This window comes from Gopherus flavomarginatus, chromosome 13 (genome assembly GCF_025201925.1).
Source record: "Gopherus flavomarginatus isolate rGopFla2 chromosome 13, rGopFla2.mat.asm, whole genome shotgun sequence".
Taxonomy (NCBI): domain Eukaryota; kingdom Metazoa; phylum Chordata; order Testudines; family Testudinidae; genus Gopherus; species Gopherus flavomarginatus.
In genome coordinates, this window is record NC_066629.1 from 14,896,950 (window position 1) to 14,919,037 (window position 22,088).

The 22,088-nt window shown below is 49.5% G+C and overlaps 1 protein-coding gene across 4 annotated transcripts in view; it reads right to left on the reverse strand.

The window, feature by feature from the left end:
- ETS1 (ETS proto-oncogene 1, transcription factor) overlaps positions 1-22,088 on the reverse strand; it is a 115,307-nt gene that overhangs the window by 25,838 nt on the left and 67,381 nt on the right. For all 4 annotated transcript variants that reach the window (XM_050921653.1, XM_050921652.1, XM_050921654.1 and 1 more), the window contains 2 exons: positions 3,288-3,407; positions 2,232-2,432 (listed from right to left, as the gene is read on the reverse strand). In XM_050921653.1, coding sequence (XP_050777610.1) covers positions 2,232-2,432; positions 3,288-3,407 — 321 coding nt within the window. The remainder of the gene's footprint in view (positions 1-2,231; positions 2,433-3,287; positions 3,408-22,088) is intronic.

Below are 22,088 nucleotides of genomic sequence, written 5' to 3' on the forward strand. Positions count from 1 at the left end.
ATCCAACGCCCATTCCATTGACTTCAGTGGGCCATAAATCTTGGGGAAATTAATGAGATTACAGCTGATGCTTAAAGTCAAGCATGTGCTTTAGTACTTTGCTGAATTGGATGTGCCTGCTGCCACTATTCGTGTCTCAATTACACAGCCCAGGCTCCTCATCAGTCATTTAGGTAGCTCTGTCCCTCCAAGATAGCGGATCAGACACTTTGCATTTCTATAGCGCTCTCCCCTCCGGAGATAATTTATGAAAATCAAGATCCACGAAAGGTGGTATGCATGGATAGACAGAGATCACTTCACCCACCCCCTCTGAAATGCAGCCACCTCTGGTGTGAAACACAACTGCTGTTTAACCACACCCAAGGAACAAAGAAAAACAGTTTCTAATTGCAACTGGAAAGTTTGGGTATGATTCAAAAGTGTTGGCCTAGCTTCTCTCATTGAAGTCAATGATTAAAATTCCCAATGGAACCAGTTAGGCCAAGGGTGAATGCCTTGAGAAAAAAAAAAAAAACAACTCTTTCATTTCTAGGAATGCAGAATGTCCCTGCCTTGCTCTGGAATTCGGCCAAGAAGCTGGCGTTAACACCCTTCCTCTTTCAAAGGGTGCCAAGAGCTCTTCACTGACCACAACTGGCCAGGACCCTCTGCTTTATGTTTTATCGGAAAGACGACATCTCCCGCAGCACCCAGTGCCGACTTGGGTATGTCTCCATTTGAGCAGGGCAGTGTGATTCCCAGTGTGCATACATGTACCCAGGCTAGAGCCTAAAAATAGCCATGCATCCACAGCAGCACAGGCCACGGTGCAGGCTACCCATCTGAATATGTACCAAGGGTCCAGCAAGATTGTTCTCAGGGCGACTAACGTGAACCCTGCCCGTGCTGCCATGGACACGCTGCTATTTTTAGGCACTCAGTCGAGCTGAGCTAGTCTGGGTATGTGCATACGAGCTGGGAATCACCCCTCCCCACTCAAAGGTAGACAGACCCTCAGAAGAAAGGGCATCAGCTGCATAGGGTTGCCAAGTTTTGAATCACATAAAACTGAACACCCCTGCCCCGCCCCTTCTCAAGGCCCTATCCCTTCTCCGAGGCCCCTCTCCTGCTCGCTCCATCCCCTCTCCCTCCATCACTTGCTCTCCCCCATTGTCACTCACTTTAACCGGGCTGGGGTGGGGAGTTGGGATGTGGGTGGGGGGGTGAGAGCTCTGTGCTGGGGGTGCAGGCTCTGGGGTGGGCTGGGGATGAGGGGTTTGGGTTCTGGCCTGGGGCAGGGAGTTGGAGGGCTGGGGAGATATGTGCTCTGGGCTGGGGGTGTGGGCTCTGGGTGGGACAGAAATGAGGGGTTCAGGGTGCGGGAGAGGGCTCCAGGCTGGGGCAGAGTATTGGGGTGCAGGGGTTTGAGGACTCTGGCTGGAGGGGGTGGGCTCTGGAGTGGGTCCAGGGATGAGGGGTTTGGAGTGAAGGAGATGGATCCGGGTTGGGAGTTGGGGTCTGGGGGTGGGTGAGCTCTGGGGTAGGGATGGAGATGAGGGGTTTGGGGTGCAGGAGGGGGCTCAGGGCTAGGGTAGGGTGCTGGGGTACTGGGGGGGGTGTGAGCTCTGGGAGCAAGTTTGGATGTGGGAGGGGACGCTGGGCTGGAGAAGGGGGTTGGGCTGCAGGACGGGGTCCAGAGTGTAGGGTCCCAGCAGTGCTTACCGTGGCTCCCAGGAAGTGGCCAGCAGGTCCCGCGTGCTGCCCTCACACCGGCAGAGACTGTCCCCGCAGCTCCCATTTGTCACAGTTCCCAGTCAGTAGTAGCTGTGGAGTCGGCACTCAAGGCAGGGACAGAGCACTGAGCCTCTCTGATTGCCCATGCATCTAGGAGCTGCAAGGACCTGGTGGCCACTTCTGGGAGCCATGCGGAGGTAGGGAAGGCAGGGAGGCCACCATAGCCCCGGGCCCCCGCCAACCAGACTTGGCGACCCTAGCTGCATAGAACCACAACACCACTTCTGGCAACACCTGTATGTTCCTAAGAGGTCTCCCATCCAAATATGGCCTCACCAGATTCTGTTTAGCCAAAAAGTCTGGAGGCATCACTGTGCCAGTGGTTGGTAAATTACTGAATCCAACTGCATTCAGACCCAAAGCCGTGCTCTTGAAGGGCCTGAGATTCAGTCTGCCTCTTTAATATATGCATCCAAGGCCCCTTGGTGTAGCCCATGTGTGACTCACTCAGTTACCTTTCTGCAGAATCTCCAGATGTTCCCAGAGAATATCTCCCACGAAGTCAGGCGCTAGCTCGAGGAAGCAGTCCTTGCCCAGAGCGCAGAGAGCAGCCCCATTCATGCAGAACTTCTGGAAATCCACATCCTTCAGACTGAACTCATTCACAGCCCACATCACCCAGTCCCGTACATGAGTCTCCGTCCACTGCTGGGGGTCTGCACCAAGGGGTCACGGGAGACAGCCATTAATAGGACTTCTCAGGAAGTTAATAGTCAGGGATCTACAGTGGTCACTTCACCCGCCCTCTGAAATGCAGCTGCTTCTAGTGTGGAACACAGCAACTGTTCAATCACCATGTGTTACAGACACACCACATCAGTGGGGACCAAAATATCAGCAAGCCCTACAACTATACAAACTGAGGCAGTGCCCTACAGATCCCACCTTTGGGTTGACATAAGTGTAACGTACAATGGTGGGGAACATCATCAGTTTAGCTTCCTCCTGTAGGGCCGAGTGTTACTTTTGTCTGCCACTGCAGATCCTTTCTCGGCTCCTAACCCTGGTTTGAGACAAGGTTTATAACAGCCCATGTTTTCCCTATGGGAATCAGTCTTCCAGTATCTTTTTTTTTTTTTTCATTCAAACCACAAGCACCTTGCAGGTTATGCCAAAGGACACTTGACACTTCTGCCCATAGTAAAAATTAAAGGAGTTGAAAATCTCCCATGACATAACAGTCAGAGGTAGAGGGTCCCTGTGCTGCCTGGAGAGGGAACATAATTAAAGGCGTACGGTTCACTGTGGCAGATGAGAGCAAAGATTGTCTCAGCTTCTGAATGAGGTGGACAGAGATCACATAGGTCAATCTGTCAAGCAATGGAGGAAGATATCACCTGTGTATTCCTCCAGCTAAAGAAGCCAGGGTCAAGGTGATGGCAAGAGAGATGGAATGGAAACGAGCAAGGCGTTTGGAGAAGAGGATATTTCAGATGAAGGAATGCCTCGTGGTTTATCATGGTTTTGCCCGTTGCACAGGGCTCTGCCCATTGGGCACTACTGTGCCATACCTTTGGGGATTCCCAGACGCTGTTGCTCTTTCGTGAAGCCGCTGAAGGTGGCCTTCAACGCCTGGGACATCATTTCTTTACTGCTCGGGGTTAGCAAAGGCACATCTGCACATTCCATATCTGAAAGAAGCAGAAGAAGAGACAAATAAACAACTCACCAAATCTCATGCCCCACTAAGGCAGAGGATCATGGCGTTTGGAGCCACAGCAAGTATACATCCAGAACTGAATCAAAAAAATAAGTGAGCCTAACAACGTGCATTTAAACCTCCTCCCAGCTGCCTTACAACTTCACCCACAAACTCCCCAGCAGGATAGCATGTGACAACATATCACATCAGTGCAGCACAGATTGGAAGTGGTAGTTTTAACCTGGGGTCATGCCACTGTTTCAAGGATGTTCTTGGATAAGGGACACTGCTGGGTTAAAAACAATGGGCCTGATTCTCTTTTCGGTTATCCTGGTGTAAAACAGGAGTATCTCCTTCACTGATGTCAATAGAGTTATACCACCGCAAAAGCACGGAATGATATTGACTTCCTTTGCGAAGTGCTGTGAGATCCACTGGTGAAAAGCACTAGGCAAGGGCTAGGTTTATTATTATTAAGATGGGGAAAGTCAAACCTTAGTGTTTTTTAAACAGAAAACCACAAATCTATTATCTACACTATAATTATACCTTAAAATTGTTTACTACATATGATTTTTAAAAGGCCTCTAGGGTCTGCTCCAAAGCCCATTGAAATCAATGCCAAGTCTCCCATTGACTTCACTCAGCTTTGGGAAGTTCCTTTAGGGCCCGATCCTGAAAGATGCGGAGTGCCAGCACATCCCATTGAAGTCAGCAGAAACTGTAGGTTTCCCACATGAATAGGCCTGTTGATTACAACCAGATTATTCAGATCCTTAAAAGAGACACACGTGCATCAGTGCTTTACTGGACTGGGGTCTTTACACAGTACAGTAACGTTCTGATGTGGTGTAGCTGAGATAGAATTCCATTGGCGCAGTCGCAAAGGGGAATCTCTAGGCTGACAGACACAGACACGCCCACTCCGGCTCTCTAATTTACAGGCTTTATGTAGTATAACACCATTCCACAAGGTCTAAGGGCTGGCCATGATTGAGCCATCACAGAATGAGCTGCTGGCTACCATACAACCAAAGCGTTTCACAGACATCAATTAGTTCAGCCTCAGAAGGCCCCTGTGGAACCCAGTAGCATGAAAAAGAGAAAAATAGAGCTGACTGAACACTTCAAAGTGCCCCAAAAGGTTTTGATTAGGTGAAAACTGAAGGGTGTGAGGGAGGAAAAGGGGGAGGGGAAGTATTACTTCCCCTGAGTTGGTTTGCCCCATGCCCAGTGCTGGATTCCCAGCCATAGAGCTTAGGGAAAAAGAGGGAGAGGAAGAGATGGAAGCACAGGGAATCTTAGAAAAAGTCCCTTTGTAATAAGATGCAGCGTGACGAAAACCCAGCAGAAAAGCCATTCAAGGAAGGAGGCGAACAAAGAGCTGGAAAATCCCAGATTAACACAGTGTTACATAATGCACGATCCATACAGTGATGCAATTGCTGAGTCAGTCACTGAGCAATGCATGGCCACCCCCACCAGAGCAAATGATGTCAGCCCAGAAATTTGGACCTTGGAGTAAATCCTGGTGAGAAGCATTTATATGGCAAGAACCAGTTCGGTTTTCAGGGCGGCTGCAATAAAAAATAGATACACTTCTACCCCGATATAACACTGTCCTTGGGAGCCAAAAAATCTTACCACGTTGTAGGTGAAACTGCATTATATCGAACTTGCTTTGATCCACCAGAGTGTGCAGCCTCCGCCCCCTGGAGCACTGCTTTACCGCGTTATATCCGAATTTGTGTTATATCGGGTCACGTTATATCGGGGTAGATGTGTATATACATTTGTTCAAAAATCCCTATCCTCTCAATTAGAGATCTGACCCTTGAAGTGCTCATTTTTCAAACACACTTTTGAAATATAATGTTACTGCAGAAGAAAGTCATCATAAAAAAATTGTCACCAAGCCTTTAACCCTGCTGTAGCACTGTAGGTCTCAAAGCACTTTATGGAGGCAGGTAGATTTTACAAATGGGGAAATTGAGGTACAGAGCGGTAACATGACTTGCTTAAAGTTGGTGGCAGATCCTGGAGTTCATCCAAATGTTTTTGTTTGAATGACAAAAAGCTTTTCAATAAAAGGGAAATTTTCACTGCAAAAAATTCCATTTCTGTCAAAAAAAAAAACTGTTTTTTTTTTAAATGAATTTCTGGCTCTGGTTGCCAAAAACTAAAAATGTTAGCTCTCATTGAAATCCCAGCCAGCTCTATTGAGGCCATGTCTACACTACAACTTATGTCAGTAGAACTTATGTCAACACAAGTTACACCAATCTAAGCACCAGTGTGGACAGCACTATATCAGTGTAGCTTCTCCCACCAACATAGCTAGGCGCCGACTTCTATTCTGCCCATTGGGTGCTGATCCCTCTCTGCCCTCAGCTCCACTGCCTCTGCACCGTCCCCCATTGCAACCCCTTCCCCAAAGTCCCTGCCCCAACTCCGCCCCCTCCCTGCCCCTGGCCCTGCCGCTTCTCCTGAGCACGCCATGTTCTGCTCCTCCTCCCTCCCTCCCAGAGCTTGCTACGCTGCCAAACAGCTGTTTGGTGGCAGCAAGCGCTGGGAGGTAGGTGGAGATGGAGGAGCAGGGACATGGTGCACTCAGGGGAGGAGGTGGAGATGGGATGGGGAAGGAAGCTTGGCTGCCGGTGGGTGCAGCGCACCCACTAATTTTTCCCCGTGGGTGCTCCAGCCCCAGAGCATCCAAGGATTTGGTGCCTATGGCTACCACCGCTCATTGGAGATGGATTAATTAAGTCGACGGGAGAGCTCTCTCCCACCAGGTTAGAGTGGCTACACTAGAGACCTTACAGCAGTGCAGCTGCAGCCGTACCTGTCCTGTAGCCATAGGCCTTATTACCCTTTCAAAATGTGTGTCAATTTAGGCCCCAAGTCAGCAATGCACTTGGCTTTCAGCATGTGCTGAAGTCCCCCGACTTCCATGGGAGCTAAGCATGTGCTAAGTGCTGTGTCGAACCAGGGTCTCAAGACTAGTGAAAGGTCTAGACCACGGGTTCTCAAACTGGGGGGAGACCCTTCAGGGGGTCACGAGGTTACTACATGGGGCGGTCACGAGCTGTCAGCCTCCACTCCAAACCTTGCTTTGCCTCCAGCATTTATAATGGTGTTAAATATATAAAAAAGTGGTTTTAATGTATAAGGGCGGGGTCACACTCAGAGGCTTAGGGTGATCGGATATCTCAATTTTATACGGACAGTCCCGATCTTTGGGTCTTTTTCTTATATAGGCTCCTATTACCTCCGCACCACCCCCTGTCCTGATTTTTCAAACTTGCTGTCTGGTCACGCTAGGCTTACTGTGTGAAACGGTCACCAGGACAAAAGTCTGAGAACCCCTGGTCTAGACGGCTCTGCAGACCTGAAGTCCCCAATTCATCCACCGAGCAGATGCAGCCCAGTATCAGCCAAGCAAGCTTCCTGCTCCATTCCTGACCTGAAGGGACCCTTTCAAGGGCAGACAGGGGAACTCAGTCCTTGTAGTTAATTCAGTCCTTGGTCCCTCTGCTGAGACTGCCCAATGAGAGCCAGTTGTGGTGGTAAGTGTTTTTGGAATACCGACATTAAGAACTTGTCTGAATGCTAGAAACTCATTTCACACAGGCCAGTCACCGGGCGGTAACAACCTCCAGTCCTCAAAGAGTTGGGCTGGATTTCAGCTGGTGACCTACACGCTGAAAGGTTCTGAATACTCCATGACTATCCCAGGGCTGGTCTACACTATGGGGGAAAATCGATCATAGATACGCAACTTCAGCTACGTGAATAACGTCACTGAAGTTGAAGTATCTAAGATCGAATTACTCACCGTCCTCATGGCGCAGGATCGATGTCCGCAGCTCCCCTTGTCGATTCCGCAACTCCGTTCGGGTTGGTGGAGTTAGGAATCGATATAAGCGCGTTCGGGGATCGATATATCGCGTCTAGATGAGACACGATATATCGATCCCCGAGCAATCGACTGCTACCCGCCGATACGGCGGGTAGTGAAGACGTACCCCCAGACTGCCAACCACACATCTTTGACTGAGACTTTAATACTAAAAATAAAAGCATATCCACAGAAATATATTAAGGGGCTACATTACCATAAAATTGCACCCGTTGTATCTGCATGCTCAAATTCCCATTTCTGCATGCACAAATCAATCACAAGTGCCTTGCTACAATATTTGCACATGCAGATGGGCACAGGCTCTTTTTTTTTTTTTTTTTTTTTTTACAGGCACTATTTAAAGGGCTGATACTTCAATGCGATCCTCTAGTACAGATGCTCTGTGCTTACAGGGAAGCCTTTGAACTCCACAGAGGTCCATATTAGCACATCCTATTGCAGGTTGAGGGCTGAAGAGCCACCTTTGAGCCCACAGCCCTGCACAGAGACTGGATCTGCCCACAACCCACATATTCAGCTGTGCTGTTCAGAGCGAGGATGCAAAATCCACATCCCTTTCCTGGATTCAGACACACAGCTTGGTCTAAATGCATTCCCGTTACAAACCAAACCATTTCACTGTGTCCACCCTTGCACTTTCTGCCTTTTGTCACCACGTGCATGATGGGCAGCTGGCTCTAATAGAAGAGTCAGAGATGCTAAATCAAATCTCTTGCTTTTTAATGTCCTTCCCTATGAATCACTCCAACCAGTCACCCTGCCACACATCTATTGCGAATGACAGAATTCCATACTTACGTAGCTTTGAAACTCCTACAAATTACACCTCACACACACACACACACACACACACACACACACACTCCATTCAAAATTCATGGCCTGATTCTCCACTCACTCATGCCACAGTGTAAATCAAGGAGTTACTTTGTTGAGATAGGAGAATCAGGACCTTAGAAAACAGAGTTAAATGCTGCATTCAGTTATTTACTGGGTGTATTAGAGAAGGCTTGAAGGAATGAGCAGGAACCCTAGATATCTCTATTATCTTCTGCTTGGAGATCATGCTGAGTGAAAATGGGATCAATGCACCTTTCCCTTCTTTATCATGTTACTTTTCAAGGCTTCACTGTCTGTACTCTGCAGTTACAGGGACCACACAGGCGTACATTGTCCCCTGCATTTAGCAGGCTGGTTACACTGCAGCTCATTGCGCTCTCTCTTTGTATGGGAGGATGATTCAAGATTAACCTAAGAAAACTTCTCTAGCCTTGTTTCCCACTGAGTCAACCACGTAAACATGTGCAAGGCAGAACTCTTTAGGCAATGTACCGGGAGAAGAAGGGGACTTTTAGATGTGCAAAATTGTGAAACTGTTTGTAAATATTGCCACCGTTTTACTACAGGCAAATTAGCATCTTCAAAGTTGTTTATATGTGGGGTCCCCAGCCCCCTAATTCCCTATGAACATTTTGCACAAAGGAAGCTTGGTAAATTTGAGACCTGGCTAGTAGCCATTTGAGGAAAACGTGGGCCCATTTTCAAGCTAAAGCAAGAAAGACAGACATTTGCAATGTTTCTTGGCGATTTTTTTTGTATGAAACTATACATTGAAACAAGTATAAAACCTTAAATTTCCAAATTTGTTATTTCAAATATGTGGCGCTGGTTTCTTTGCTGGAGAGTATACTTTAGACTCACAGTATGTTCTGACATGTTCTATTGTATTTTTTCCTATTGGATCTGTAGCTATGAGTGAAACAAATTATCTTTAGAACTTCAGACATTAGGGCCTCGATCCTCCAAAAACACACACAGGCCTCACAGTGGTAATTGCACTGAATGCCGTGGGAATGGTGCCGGGTGAAGATACACACAAGCATATGCCTTGGCAGGACTGAGACATCCATTTGCGGGCTAGTCCCAGACAGCTGATTTGGAGGCTTTTTTGGAGAAGAAACCCCTCTCTATCTCAGGTCTGCCTCCTTTGGTTCTGAGATACTTAAATTAGACCCATCAATTTATTTTTTGTCCCTTTAAACCAGTCTATATGTCCCCAAAGTGCACAGCGGGTTTGATTTTCCTCTCACTGGCACGGATGTAACCCCACTGAACTCAGAGCAGTTACTCCTGATTTACACCAGGGTGTGTAAGAGAAAAATCAGACCCTACAGTTCTGTGTCCCATCGATCTCAGTGCAGTGTCATGGGTGCTGTGGGTTTGGAGCAAGTACCCAAAGGTCAGACCAAAGAAGAACGTTTATAGCAAAGACGGATGAGACTAAAGCGTGCTGGTTCAATTTTCATTGCCACCTTAAACTTGGTTTCCAAGACCCAACCTGAGCCAAATATTATGTGCTCCTCTATGTACTTCCTCTGTCCTCAACACATACATACACACAGCCACAACAAGGGCTTGGAAAGGATTTCTCTAGGGACGGGGGATGTTAAACCAGGTCAAATTCGTTTGTTTCTCTCAAGCTTCTCTTGGCATTTTCAGCATCATTTAAAAGCACCAGACACCAGACTAGAGTAGTAGTCTGCGTGCTGGTCAGGAGATTAGGCGTTCTAATCCCAGCACTGACTCACTACATGGCTTCATACCAGTTACTAAGGTCTTGTCTGAGATGGGATAATGTGTGTTGTTCTGCACGGGGGCTACGAATAATGGGCCACGCCTCATTCCGCTCCACTGCGATGCCTATAAGAAACTAGCTCATTTGTAACAGCCAGCTTGACAAGGAAGTCAGGAATCTGGGCACACTGGAACAATGCGTTTGGTATGTCTGTACAGCACCTAGCACAGTGGGATCCTGATCCTGTATGGGGCCCTCTGGGCATTACTGGGTAACCCACACATTTCTTGGGTGTGGTGTTCTGTCCCATCAAGGGCACTGAGACCACTCAGAGAGATAAAATGAGTCTGCTCTACAGCCTTAGCTAACAGTCAGGTGGCTTTAACTCCTGCGGTAGAGCAGGGGTAGGCAACCTATGGCACACGTGCCGAAGGCGGCACATGAGCTGATTTTCAGCGGCACTCACACTGCCAGGGTTGTGGCCACTGGTCCGCGGGGCTCTGCACTTTATTTTAATTTTAAATGAAGCTTCTTAAACATTATAAAAACCTTATTTACTTGACATACAACAATAGTTTAGTTATATATTATAGACTTCTAGAAAGAGACCTTCTAAAAACGTTAAAATGTATTACTGGCATGCAAAACCTTCAATTAGGGTGAATAAATGAAGACTTGGCACGCCACTTCTGAAAGGTTGCCGACCCCTGTGGTAGAGGCTCATGCACTAAGCTCCAGAGGCCCCAGGTTCAATCCCGTCCGCCAACAACCAGGGTCTGTCAGCGTTACAACTAAACTAAAAATATTTAACGAAATCGGAAGCTGTCAGGCAGACAGGGCCGAGGGGATTTTACTTCTACTGTAGCTACCAATGCTGGAGTTGTACTGCTGGTGAAATACGCGAAATACGCTTCAATACGCTCCTGCTGAAATCAATGACAAAACTCTCCTTGACGTCTAAGGTATAGGATCAGCATCATGACAGACAAGGTTGCATGGCCTGATTTCAAACGGCCAATGAGAGTTGTTGCTCTGAAAATCAGGCTATTTTCTTCTGTAGCTTAGCTGCTCCATGTATGGAAAAGGGACAGGTAATGTTTAAGCACCTCACATGGGTGATTATGAGGATTGATTCATGAAGCCAAGGTTTTCCCGAGTAACAAGGGATTTGTGGGGGGCCAGCTTTAGGCTATTTAAATGGGCCTGATTTTCAGAAAGGGCCAAGCCCGCGCCCTCCGCCAATCCAATCTCTTTCAGGCATCTCAGGATGGGCTCCCTAAATCACCAGGTACTGGAAAAACTTGCCCTGACTGGAGATCCTGGGACAAACAGCTCCAGCACTAGCAACAGTTACATGGGCCCCATCAAAATCCAGAGGCAGCTTTTATTATTACCATTTATTTGTACGTGGTGGTAGCACTTAAGACACCCAACCAGGGCACTGTACATTGTTTATTAGGTGTATTACAGTAGCACTAGGAACACAGTCATGCACCAGGACCCCACTGTGCAGTACATACACAAAACAGAAAGACAGAGGGTCTGATTTTTCAGATGCCTGACGCCCACTGGAACCAATGGGCATTAGATATCTAAATATCTTTTACAAAAGCAGGGCTGGAGAGATTAAGACAGCAAACGAGCAAAGAGGCAGGGTGTCCCAGAGTTCAGCCCCCAGCTATGAGCACATGCTGTCCCGAACCAGCTTTGCATTCATTAACTATTTATTCACATCAAACTTTTTTTTTTTTGGAAAAAAAAAAAGTTTGAAAACTTACAAACTTTAAGGAATTTGACCTCAAAATGCAAGTGCCTTTAGCTGATGCCAAGGCGCTAGTATCTGGTTGCTTAAGCAAAATAAATAACATTTAGGCTGTGTAGGGAGAGCAGAGTCATTTTTATCCCAAGTTTCCACACCACAGAGTCAATGCCCCTGGAAAACTCCCATTAGCAGCTCATTTTCTTTCTCACCAAAAGCACCAGTGTCTTCTTGTCCAGCCCCTGCTACTTTACACAGTAGCCTGCACATAAATGGGTGTCCGGTGGGTCAGAGTGGAGCTAGCTGACCTGGCCACCCTTGTGCCTGCCCCTCTTGTCCTTCCTCTGATGGATGGATGGATGCAGAGGTCAGGAACCAGCGCACTGTTAGCTCAGGTAAAAGCAAGATGCCTCCTGCCCCCACTCTGAGGCCCCCCTCACACTCCCTGGCTAATCAAGCAAGATGCCTGGGATTCTGCTGCATGGTTATCAGGCAGAAGGCTGAGAGCTCCCTCGGTCAGGGCAATGCCCTCTGCTCCACAGGGATCAGCAGCTACAAGATCATGACACCAGGAAGCCCCGTAGTACAAGCTGTTTGGCTTGACTCAGCGGAGTGGAGGCCCTGTTCCTCCAGCTTTGACAGCAGAGCCGGTCCCTGCCCCGAGGGGCTTAGGATGCGTTGGGGGGACATGAGGAAGGCAGGAGGGCTGAGAAGCCCAGAGCAGAGAAGATGCAGAGGAGGTCGCGGCTGCTGACACGATGCAGAAGGTGTGAGCCATGACAGGCGCTGTCTGAGAGGACTGTGGGGGAGACATGGAAAGGAACAGGGAAATGGATGGCATTGAGGTTGGCATCCAACTCACCCTGTGAGAAGAGAAAGAGCCGGCCGGGGAGGGCAAAGAGGAACAGCCCTGTGGCAGAAGGGAAAGGATGGATTCCCGCCAGTGCCCACCTTAGTACCTCACTCCTCGAAGGACAAAGACGCACAGCTCTGGGGGTGGAGGGGGTGCACAGCCCCGAACTAGTTGCAATGCCGGTCTGTGCTCCGCAGACAGCACCTCCGACACCCTGTGTGTAGTCTGCTCCAGAACAGACTGTAAGGCGATAATGAGGAATCTACTCATCCTAGGCACCTTGGATCACCCCAGCCTGCTGGGGGCTCTCGTAAAGGCCCTTCTCCCCTCTTTCCAATGAGCCCTAAGTCACACTCCCTGCTGGGTTTGCTATACTCCCCTCCCACACCCTCCACTGCACTTATGGGCAGACTCACTCTCCATCGACCTGCTTTCACCTACCATTAAGCTGGGAGTCATGGAGGCTTTGCCCCCAGAGCTTTCCACATCCCTGTTGCTCAGCTGTCCGTCCCCTTGCTGGTTCCCCTCATGCGGAAAGGGGAGCAGAAGGTAGATAACAGGCAGGGAGCAGGGGTGGATCTTGCTAAGGAGAGGTGGGGGCTGCCAAAACTCACTGAAAGAAGGGACAGGTTCAGGTGGCCTAAACCCAAGACTCAGCCAAGGTTCCAAAGTGTCTGATGAGGCCACTTGGGTGGGGGCTTCACATAGGCCCAAACCCATCCACAGCTTCACATGAAGGACAGGCACAGCTGAGTCCCTTTGTGACCTGGAAGTGCTGAATTTCCAAGGGCTCTGGATGGAGCACGCCCTGCCTGGACCGTGTATCTGGCCTGACACCAAGGAAGGACTTTCACAGCAGCTGTAGAGTTGCAGGCGGGCACATGTGCACAGAAGCGCCTGCGAGAAGGGGCCTCCACATCGAAATCCAGTGATTTACCTGCCTCGCACATGCTTCCAATGAGCCCTTGACCATGGCAGGGGAGCAGGAAAAACAAAGGCAGCTGGTAACTCGGCAGCAAGAGCTGGGACCTGCCAGATGGCTGATCTGGTAAACGCTTCCCCAAATTCAGCCTGGCACCTCACAGCTGGAGCTATTTTTAATGCATGTTTGTTTAATTTTTTTCCCCTCCCTCCCTCCTTTAAGTGTCCAGAAGCCAAGATGCACACAGAGGAAAAGGGCGGAAGGAATCTGGACAAGGCTGCTCTAAGAGGACAAAGCCCACTAGCTGGCCAGGTGCAGAGTTTACAAGCTCACCCCGAGACAGACACGGGGGGATCTTAGATGTCTCCCCCATTGGATGAGCTGCACCAGGGAAAATCCTGATCTGGATGTTTGTGCCCATTCCTACAAGTTTGAGAGTAGAAAATCGTGGGCAGAGATGGTCCCTAAAACTGCAGGAGATGTATGCTTTGAGCACCTCCCAGCACTGGTAGTGAAAAGGCCTTCGCCTCCGTATCTCCTGCCACCAGAAACAGTCTTGCTGTCTGTTGTTGCAGCTCTCTAGAGGGGAGTAATTCAAGGACTCAGTTCATCTCTGGGCTGCTTGGAAGTTGCTTGAAATTACCCTTGCCTTATACACCAAAATACTGCAACATAGCAGCTCAGTGGGATCTAGGGGGGCGGGGGCGATGGAGAGGGAGACGGAAGGACCTCAGACCTTCAAACCTAAATGACAGAGCTCGGAGGCTGCACACTTCTGTCAGGGCTAAAATGGAAGGACCCTCTCCATGGCCTCTCCCACAGGAGTCCATGTTAGCGTGCTTCTCCCCGCAGTCTGAACCTTGCACCCACGGCACCCTAGCCTGTCCCAGAACAGCCTGCTCTTTCCTAGGTGCCCTGCTCTGGGTGCGGGAGGAGGGCAGGAACGCCTGGGAAAATAACCCCAGCTGAGCCCCTGTTTATTTAGGCAGGATCAGGCAAAATTTGTCTGCACTTCTGAACTGTTTTCACAAGTGCAGCCTCTCCCTCCCACGCAGGAAGCAGGAGCTGAGCAAGCCTGTTCCAATTAGGGCCCCTTCACGCACCCAGCCTAGAGAGCTCCAAAATGGGGGACTGGAGAAAGAGGATGAAGCTTGGGAGAGGGACAGGAGAAAAGAAAAGGAGCAGAGGATGTGGATGGAGAGGAAGGAATGGGGACGGATGGAGACAGGAGGGAGCGTGGGTAGAGGAATGAGGCTGGGACACATAATGGAGAAGACCGAGCAGGCCAGGAGAAAGAGAGCGAAGGCATGCTGGAGAGCAGAGGTTTGTATCCCATCTTGGTAGCGATTATTCAGAAACTGTCCTTCTTCCAGGAAAGAAAGAGAGGGGACAGACATAAGCTCTTTCCATTCAAATTAAATAATTTTGGGGAGAGGTAGGGATAAGAAAAGTCAGGGGCAGGGAGGAGGCATTAAGGCTTTTTCCCAAACAGGGAAAAATAAATATTCTGTGTCGGAGATGAAAGCCGGGCTTCAAACAGGAGCAAGAGCAGAAACTGACACCCCGCATTGCTTAGCACTGCAGAAAGAACAATAAAGCCAGCTTTCTTCCGGAGCGCGGCAGCTTTCTTATGGGCGGTGGGAGAGGTTCTTCCAAATAAATACATTAAAGGTTTGAAAAATGTCCCCCCTACAACTCAGAGCAAAGGATCTGTGCTACGTTTAGACCCTTTGCGGCCCCGTCAGCACTGTTAGCCTCCTAGGGAAAGATGGGATCAAAGAGAAGTCTAAGGGTTGGAGCTGGGCTGGGATTGGGAGTCAGGATTCCTTGATTTGATTCCCATCTCTGCCCAGGCTTGCTGCAACTGGCCTTGGGGGAAGCCATGTCCTGTCTCCATGCCTCAGCTTCCCCATGTGTAAGACAGAAAGGACGCTGAGCGCGGGCAAGGCTTAATTCATGGTTATAAAGCGCTTTGAGATCCTCAAATTCTAGAGAAGCAGTATACGCTAGCTCGGTAGGGCACTCCTGTGATATCACCGGGGCTTCAGCTGTTGCTGAGGCATCCGGCGCTCAAAGCAAAGCCACCTGTCACAGATTTCCAAAATAATAACACCTCCCTGCACTCCTCAGGCAAGCCTCTGCTGTATGCCAATTCCCCCTGCTAGCTCGGTGCGCAGGGCCAAATTCTGCCCTGCAGGCTGGAGCCCCTGCAGCATGGAGGAACTCAAGGCTGGAGGTCTCTTAATCCAACCTCCACCACGTCCCATCTCCTCAACCTGTTATTGGAATCTTTAATGTCTCAAGTCCAGGCCTGGTCTATATTACAACAGCATCCCCCTGGGCTTGTTACTCTGAACGGAACCATACTGATGGCAATAAAAGGGAACATGATGGAAATAAATTTAACAGGGACACTGGGGAGGGGTGGAAGCTCATCTGGCTAGTTTGGCTTCTGCTTCCCTGCCCCTCCATTATAGGTCTGCAATCAAATTGGACAAGAGAAGGTTCCCAATCACCCGTTCTCCATACGCTATCACTGACTGCTAGCAGGGGGCCAGAACCAACCAGTTCTCCTGATGTCATCAGGCTCCCAGTGGACAGGCCCTGCTCTTTAAAGTTTCCATGCTAAAGCAAGGTATGACCTCTCAAGATATCTTGTCCCTTTTAGGATGGAGGTTTTGGACTGAGCGTCCTGGACAATGAGGTCCCTGTTTATCCACACAGATGCAGTAGGCCAGGACAAGCCCTGCCTTTGGCGAGGTACCATAACTTGACCTCCACTGAGACAAAGGGACACAATACCAAACATGGTCCTAAGGGGCATCCTCAGGGGGCTAAGAGGCACTTCCAGACCTGACAGAATTAGTGATGTCAGAATAGATGTGGGGATTACAGAAGAGGATTTTGAGTAAAGAGACTTGAGGACTATGCCATGTCTCTGCCACAGGCTTGCTGGGTGGCCTTGGGCAAGTCACGTCCCCTTTCTGTGCCTCAGTTTCCGCACCTGTAAAATGGAGGTGACACCTACCTTCAGAGAGGTGTAGCGAGGGCCAGGAAATGCTTGTCCAGTGCTATGAATGACAGATTAAAAAAGCCCTGCAGCGGGACAACGAGAGACAAAAAAGCACGAGCCAAAAAAATTCAGAGCAGAACTAGAACTTTCTTCATGTTTGCAACACTCTGGAGCTGGGGTTTTGGGAGGCAGGTCCTTTTCTGTGCAGAGACATTTATTTAGTGCCTTTCATCTCAAATGTTGAGCAGAACGCAGTACACACAGGCATAACCTCACCCGCCACCACTGCAATGCAGCCTCTCTGGGGTTGGAGTAGGATGGCAGTTTGACAGTGCCCAGCAAAACTGTGCAAAAACCTCAGGGAAGTTTAGGGCTCTGCCAACTTGCAAACTTGTCCTGGTTTAATTAAAGCAATTTAGTTAACGGTGAAGCCCCTCTACGGGCACTCAAACTGATTTAGATTAAACAGCACTTGCCTAAATGAGCCATTTCTAAATTGCTTTACGTCCACAGAAGGGTTTACCCTGGCTGAGCTGTACTGGTTTAACTACAGTGGAGGGAAAGGATCCAATAAAACACCCCTACTCAGGAGCCAGCCCTTCAGACCCGATTGTCTTTCAACGGCCAGAGCCTTATGTCGCTTTTGCTGCCTGCTAACATTCTAGGAGGAAGGGGAATTATGATGCAAACAGTGCAGGGAGGTGGGAAATCCCCTTTCAAAGTGGGATTAGCTCTTTCACTTTCAGGTTTGTTTTTCTTAAATCCCTTTTTAGCAGGGAGAGGAGGGCACTGGCAGATTTACAAATCCAGTGTTCTTCTTCGGGATATGCCTCCCCTGTGATAATCAGCTCTAATCCCTACTAACCACTTTGCCAAATAGCTCTAATTTGCACGCACACACTTGCTGCCTCTTGTAAGATAAACTAAAGGGAGCACAGGGTGGGGTCAGCAAAGCCTGTAATAGGCACCAGGCTCAGAATGAAAGGAGGTCAAGTGAACCCAGTGAGCGATACAGAAGTGAACAAAGCTTGGATGCAGGCAGCGCTCAGCCATGTGTGAGCAGCTATGTGCTTAGCAATGAGACATTGCACCGTGCACAAAGGACTAAGACCCAGATCGGACCGAACCACCCTGGTTCCCAGGAGCAGAGGTGAACTGTTCAATGGCAATGGGAAAAACCTCCAAAACTACAGAGCTCCCGATTGTTTAAGCAACCAGAAGTTCATCTGCCTCTTGGAACCAGTCCTAAGTATTCAAATTGCTCAAGCCTGGGCTCTCTTGGCTGGAAGTCTCTGGAGGTTTAGCTCTGTCTTCTAGACAAGCTGGAAATGCAGTGAGACCTGCCTCACTGGCCTGGTGGCACCTGCATGTGATGAAGCTAAAGTAGGCCAGCCTGAGCTCTTCCAAGGCAAACCCATGTCTTGGCTCCAGCATTCCACGAAAGAGCAAGTGTGCATTTAGTTCCTGCCTGGACAGGCTCTGCTGCCCGAAGTGTGAACTGTATCGCTTTTCCAATCCAGGTTACAAGCACCAGTCTGTTGTGCTAACCTCTAATCTGAGCCCAGTTCAATCTTACGTGGTGCTACGAACACCCATTCAACTGCACGGACCCGAGGAGTGAGAAAGCCGAGGAACCGCTGCGAGTTCACAGCTCGGTTCTGACTCTGACCTTGGTCACCAAAATTCTTCTGTAGGTGAAGCTGGAGTATCTAAAAACGCTGGCAGAACGAGTTGGTTAGCCTCCTCCACTTCTGTCACTGACAGGCTGACATTTCCGGGGTGTCATTTATTCCTCCTTCCAGCCCCTTAGGGTCAAATCCAAGGGAAAGACCTATTTTATTCTATATGGGTTTTTATACTGCACTCATCTGAGTACCTTCCAGGAGAGCATTACACAGCATGACTACACATCTGTCCAGTGGTGTTTGTTCTCTCATCCTCTCTCCAGAAGGAGAAGTGTGAGGGGCGCAGTTCCGGCAGGTTAAGACTCCAAAGCAAACACTCCCTCCAGAGACTTGGCTTTGAGTCTCCTAAAGGTCAACCATGTGAAATGGGTTTGCTAGTTTCAACCAAATCCCCAGCGGTTTCCTGTCTCCATCACCAACATGTGGCTGCCCCATCTCTGCAAAAGAGAGGCTCGGCGCGCTGAGCTGTAGTGCACAAGGCACAGTGAAGGTCCAGGACAGAGAGAGCAGAGGCATTTGCTAGTCAAGAAGGGGATGAATTGGCAGCACCTTGTCAGGCATGCTCTAGAAAGGAGGCATAGAAAGGGAAGGCTGCCCACAGTGTGAGATCACTACGCAGGGCTACCAGACCCCAACACTGCACTAAAATCAAATTATAAATGAAATTCACCACTGCAGGGCTCTGTGTTCTTATACAGGGCTATAATAAATCCATCAGATGCCTTCCCTATCTGTGATCCCTCTAGTAAGACTCTGAAGCTCACGGTCTGATTGGCTAATTGCTCTCTTCTATGCCCTAATACTCTTAGGACAACCCCTCCCACACCCATCCCCGCTCTCCTCCACCAGCCAATTACACACACACCCATCTCCGGGGCCAGCCTCTCTAGTATCACAGCCACACTCTCCTTCCTTGGAAAGTCAATGGACAGCGACACCATGAGCCTCAAACCAGGTCATCAAAAAAAGGAGGACACTTCAGTCTAAAGCCACGTCTACACTACAAAATTACGTCGACCTTACTGACGTCAGCGTCCTCACCAGAAGCACGATTGTACTGTCAGTGTGAGGTATTGTGGGATGGCCCCTGAAGGCCAGTTACAGTCGACGCAAGCAACACCGTGTCTACACTTATACTGCGTTGGCCTAACTACCACGACTGTGACTGTACACCACTCAGGGAGGTGGGGTCCTAAATCAGCACAGAGAGCCAAATTTGAGCAAAGACGCTTGCACAGCTAGGTCAACACAAGGCAGCTTATGTCAACTTGACCATGTAGTGTGGACCAGGTCTAAGGGTGAGACTTCGCCATAACACTCAGGGTGGTTACAGAGCAACTTTCATCCCAACTCCTGGGAGTTATCTGCCTTAACCCTATTTGCATCCAAGGGACATCAAACACACCAAAACCCAACACCAGCCCCCTCTTCCCCCTCAGCCATCCCAGCCCTGAATTCCCCAATCCCAGTTTGACTGACAGCCAAAGTCTTGGAGACACTGCTCTCTCTGTGTTCCTAGCGCTTGCCCCCAGGCTGAGTCAGTGACATGTAATGCCAGACACATGGCCACATGGTGGAAGACAGACTTAACTACCCTCAAGCTAGGGTGACGTTCCATGCCAAACATCTCTTCCCAGCAAACACCCTCCCCTGCACACCGGTGTGCAGAAAGGCTGTCTACAAGCTAGCAGATGAGTGCAAACCCCTGCACACCTGATATCTGGGCTGCTGGTGACTCCTGCTGAGGCTAGACCTACTACTGAAATGACTGCCTGGTTTGGAAGTTGGCAGTGCTTGGTGAGCTCAGCTCAGTTTAGCACTGAACCTCTAACTGTGCAGATGTGCTAAGAGCGCTGAGCTGGCTGCAGGCTGTCACTGGACTGTCCTTCTGCAAGAGACGGGAGAAAGGCAGAAAGCATGAAGTGGTCCAGCATGACTCCTCAGACACAACAGGCCAGGGCCACCTCCCAGGAGTTTGTGTGCTTGGAAAGTCGAGAAGGTAGAGGGAAGGTGGACCCAGAGCTCCCTCCCTAGCTCTGTGGCTGAAGATACCTGCAGCTCTCTCCACTCCCACCTTTGCTTCAGCAAGATGAGCAGCTAGGATGATGATCAAATGGGAGGCGGTTGCTCAGAGGGAGTGCACAGGTTGTAAGAAGTCCCCCGTGCATCACTGCAGGCCCTTTATGGTTTTATCATTCCTGAGAGAAGGCCCTTTTCTCTAAAACACGGCTACTGCAGCATCTCTTTCCATACAGCGTATACAACTTCCCTCCCCTGCACCTTCACTGCTCCAGTACCCATGCTGGGAAGATTAAAGCTAGCTTGGGTACATCTATACAAGCTGCAGTCTCTACACATACTCTTAGCATATGCCACTTTCCAGCGGGGCTTGATGAGAGGGGACAGTAAGCGTGGAGGAAAAAACAATGGCTCGGTGTTGTACTGTCTCGGCTGTCTCGAACACTAGGGTCGTCTCTCATCACCCTGCTCTTTGGCCAGCCCAGTTCTTTTCTACTCAGAGATTTTTCCGTCAAATCTGAGGCTAAAATCTATTTCCTTACTGGGGGCTTTTCCTCATCCAGCACAGGATGTGCACTCCCAAATTTATGATAGCAGGGCAGGCCTCAGTCCCCCCACCTCGCCACGGTTCCCATGCGTAGTGGCCCTACTTGGTTTGCCATAGGTTGTTTTTTTTTAAGGAAATAAAATACCCGTGTCTTTGCTTTTAAATCAAACAAATAATTGTACAGAGCGAGGCTGATAAATCTCAGGAGGGTTTGTTCACACCAAATAATATTAGACCAAGAATAATCACCAAAACAACGTATGGCTCCTCCGAAAAAGTAACCAATTCTTGTAGCTACTTGCCAGAGATCATGTGGCTATTAATGGCCTCAGCCCCTTTTCTCCCCTGCCCTACAATCAGAATTGTCTCTTTGCACCGTTGTGTCTATTGATAATGGAGTTTTGCACTTGGAACAGTCCTCTCCTTGTCTGCTCTTTCTGGCCCTCACACCTCCCCACGCTATGGTTCAGCCACACATGGAATAGCCTCTGCATCAGATATGGAAAGCAGGGGAATTCACGATCGATTTTAACCACCTTCCCCAGTTTGGCTGAATGTTTCTTCCCCTCCTTGGAATTATGTTGTATTAAAAGATTAGAGAGTGAGTCAAAGACTGGATCAGAAATGCCAAGGACAAGGACAATCAAGCATCTCCCCTCTTCTATAATGTGCTGCTCCGTCGGCAGAGCAAGCCCTATTCATTCAGTCCCCCCCGGCACCTGGCATCATGGCCTCCATCCTTCCAGCAGTCACAGCACCAGCAATGCCACCATGTAGTCAGCCACAGAGGACGCTGCTGAGCCCTGCAAGGCACCACCCTCCTGCAATGCTCAGCCTGGTCTATAGCTCATCTGCCTCCAGGCTGTGAGGGAGGAGTGAAGTGACCACTAGCCACCAGCCCTCAGATTACTTGAGGCAGCAGGCAGAAGGCTAAATAAGCGCCACTCTCAAAGGCACTGGAAACCTGGATTCCAAGGCCTCTACCGCTTGAGCGAAAGGTGCTTGCTCCCAGTAGTAGAGCAAATCCTGCCTCCCCACGCCCATAGGCTCAGAGCAACATCCCACATTCATGCACACAGCACCAGGGCAGTCAATCCTAGCACCGGCCCTGGGCAAATTCCAGGGAACAGGTAGGTTTGCAGTACAAGACCCCTTTGCAGTCTGTGAGCCAGGCATATGCTGCACAACAGGCCCTCCCCGCCCCTCATACACACACAGCATGTCACTCCACCCATGCGTTCCATGCCAGCCGGGGGAGGATATCTCAGTTGCCTGCGCCGTGAGCTCTCAGCCTCTCGCTGAGACTGCAAACCAGGGGGCCAGTTATGGTGGTTCCTATACGGCATAAACCTGTCTGCTGGGAAATGGATGGAGC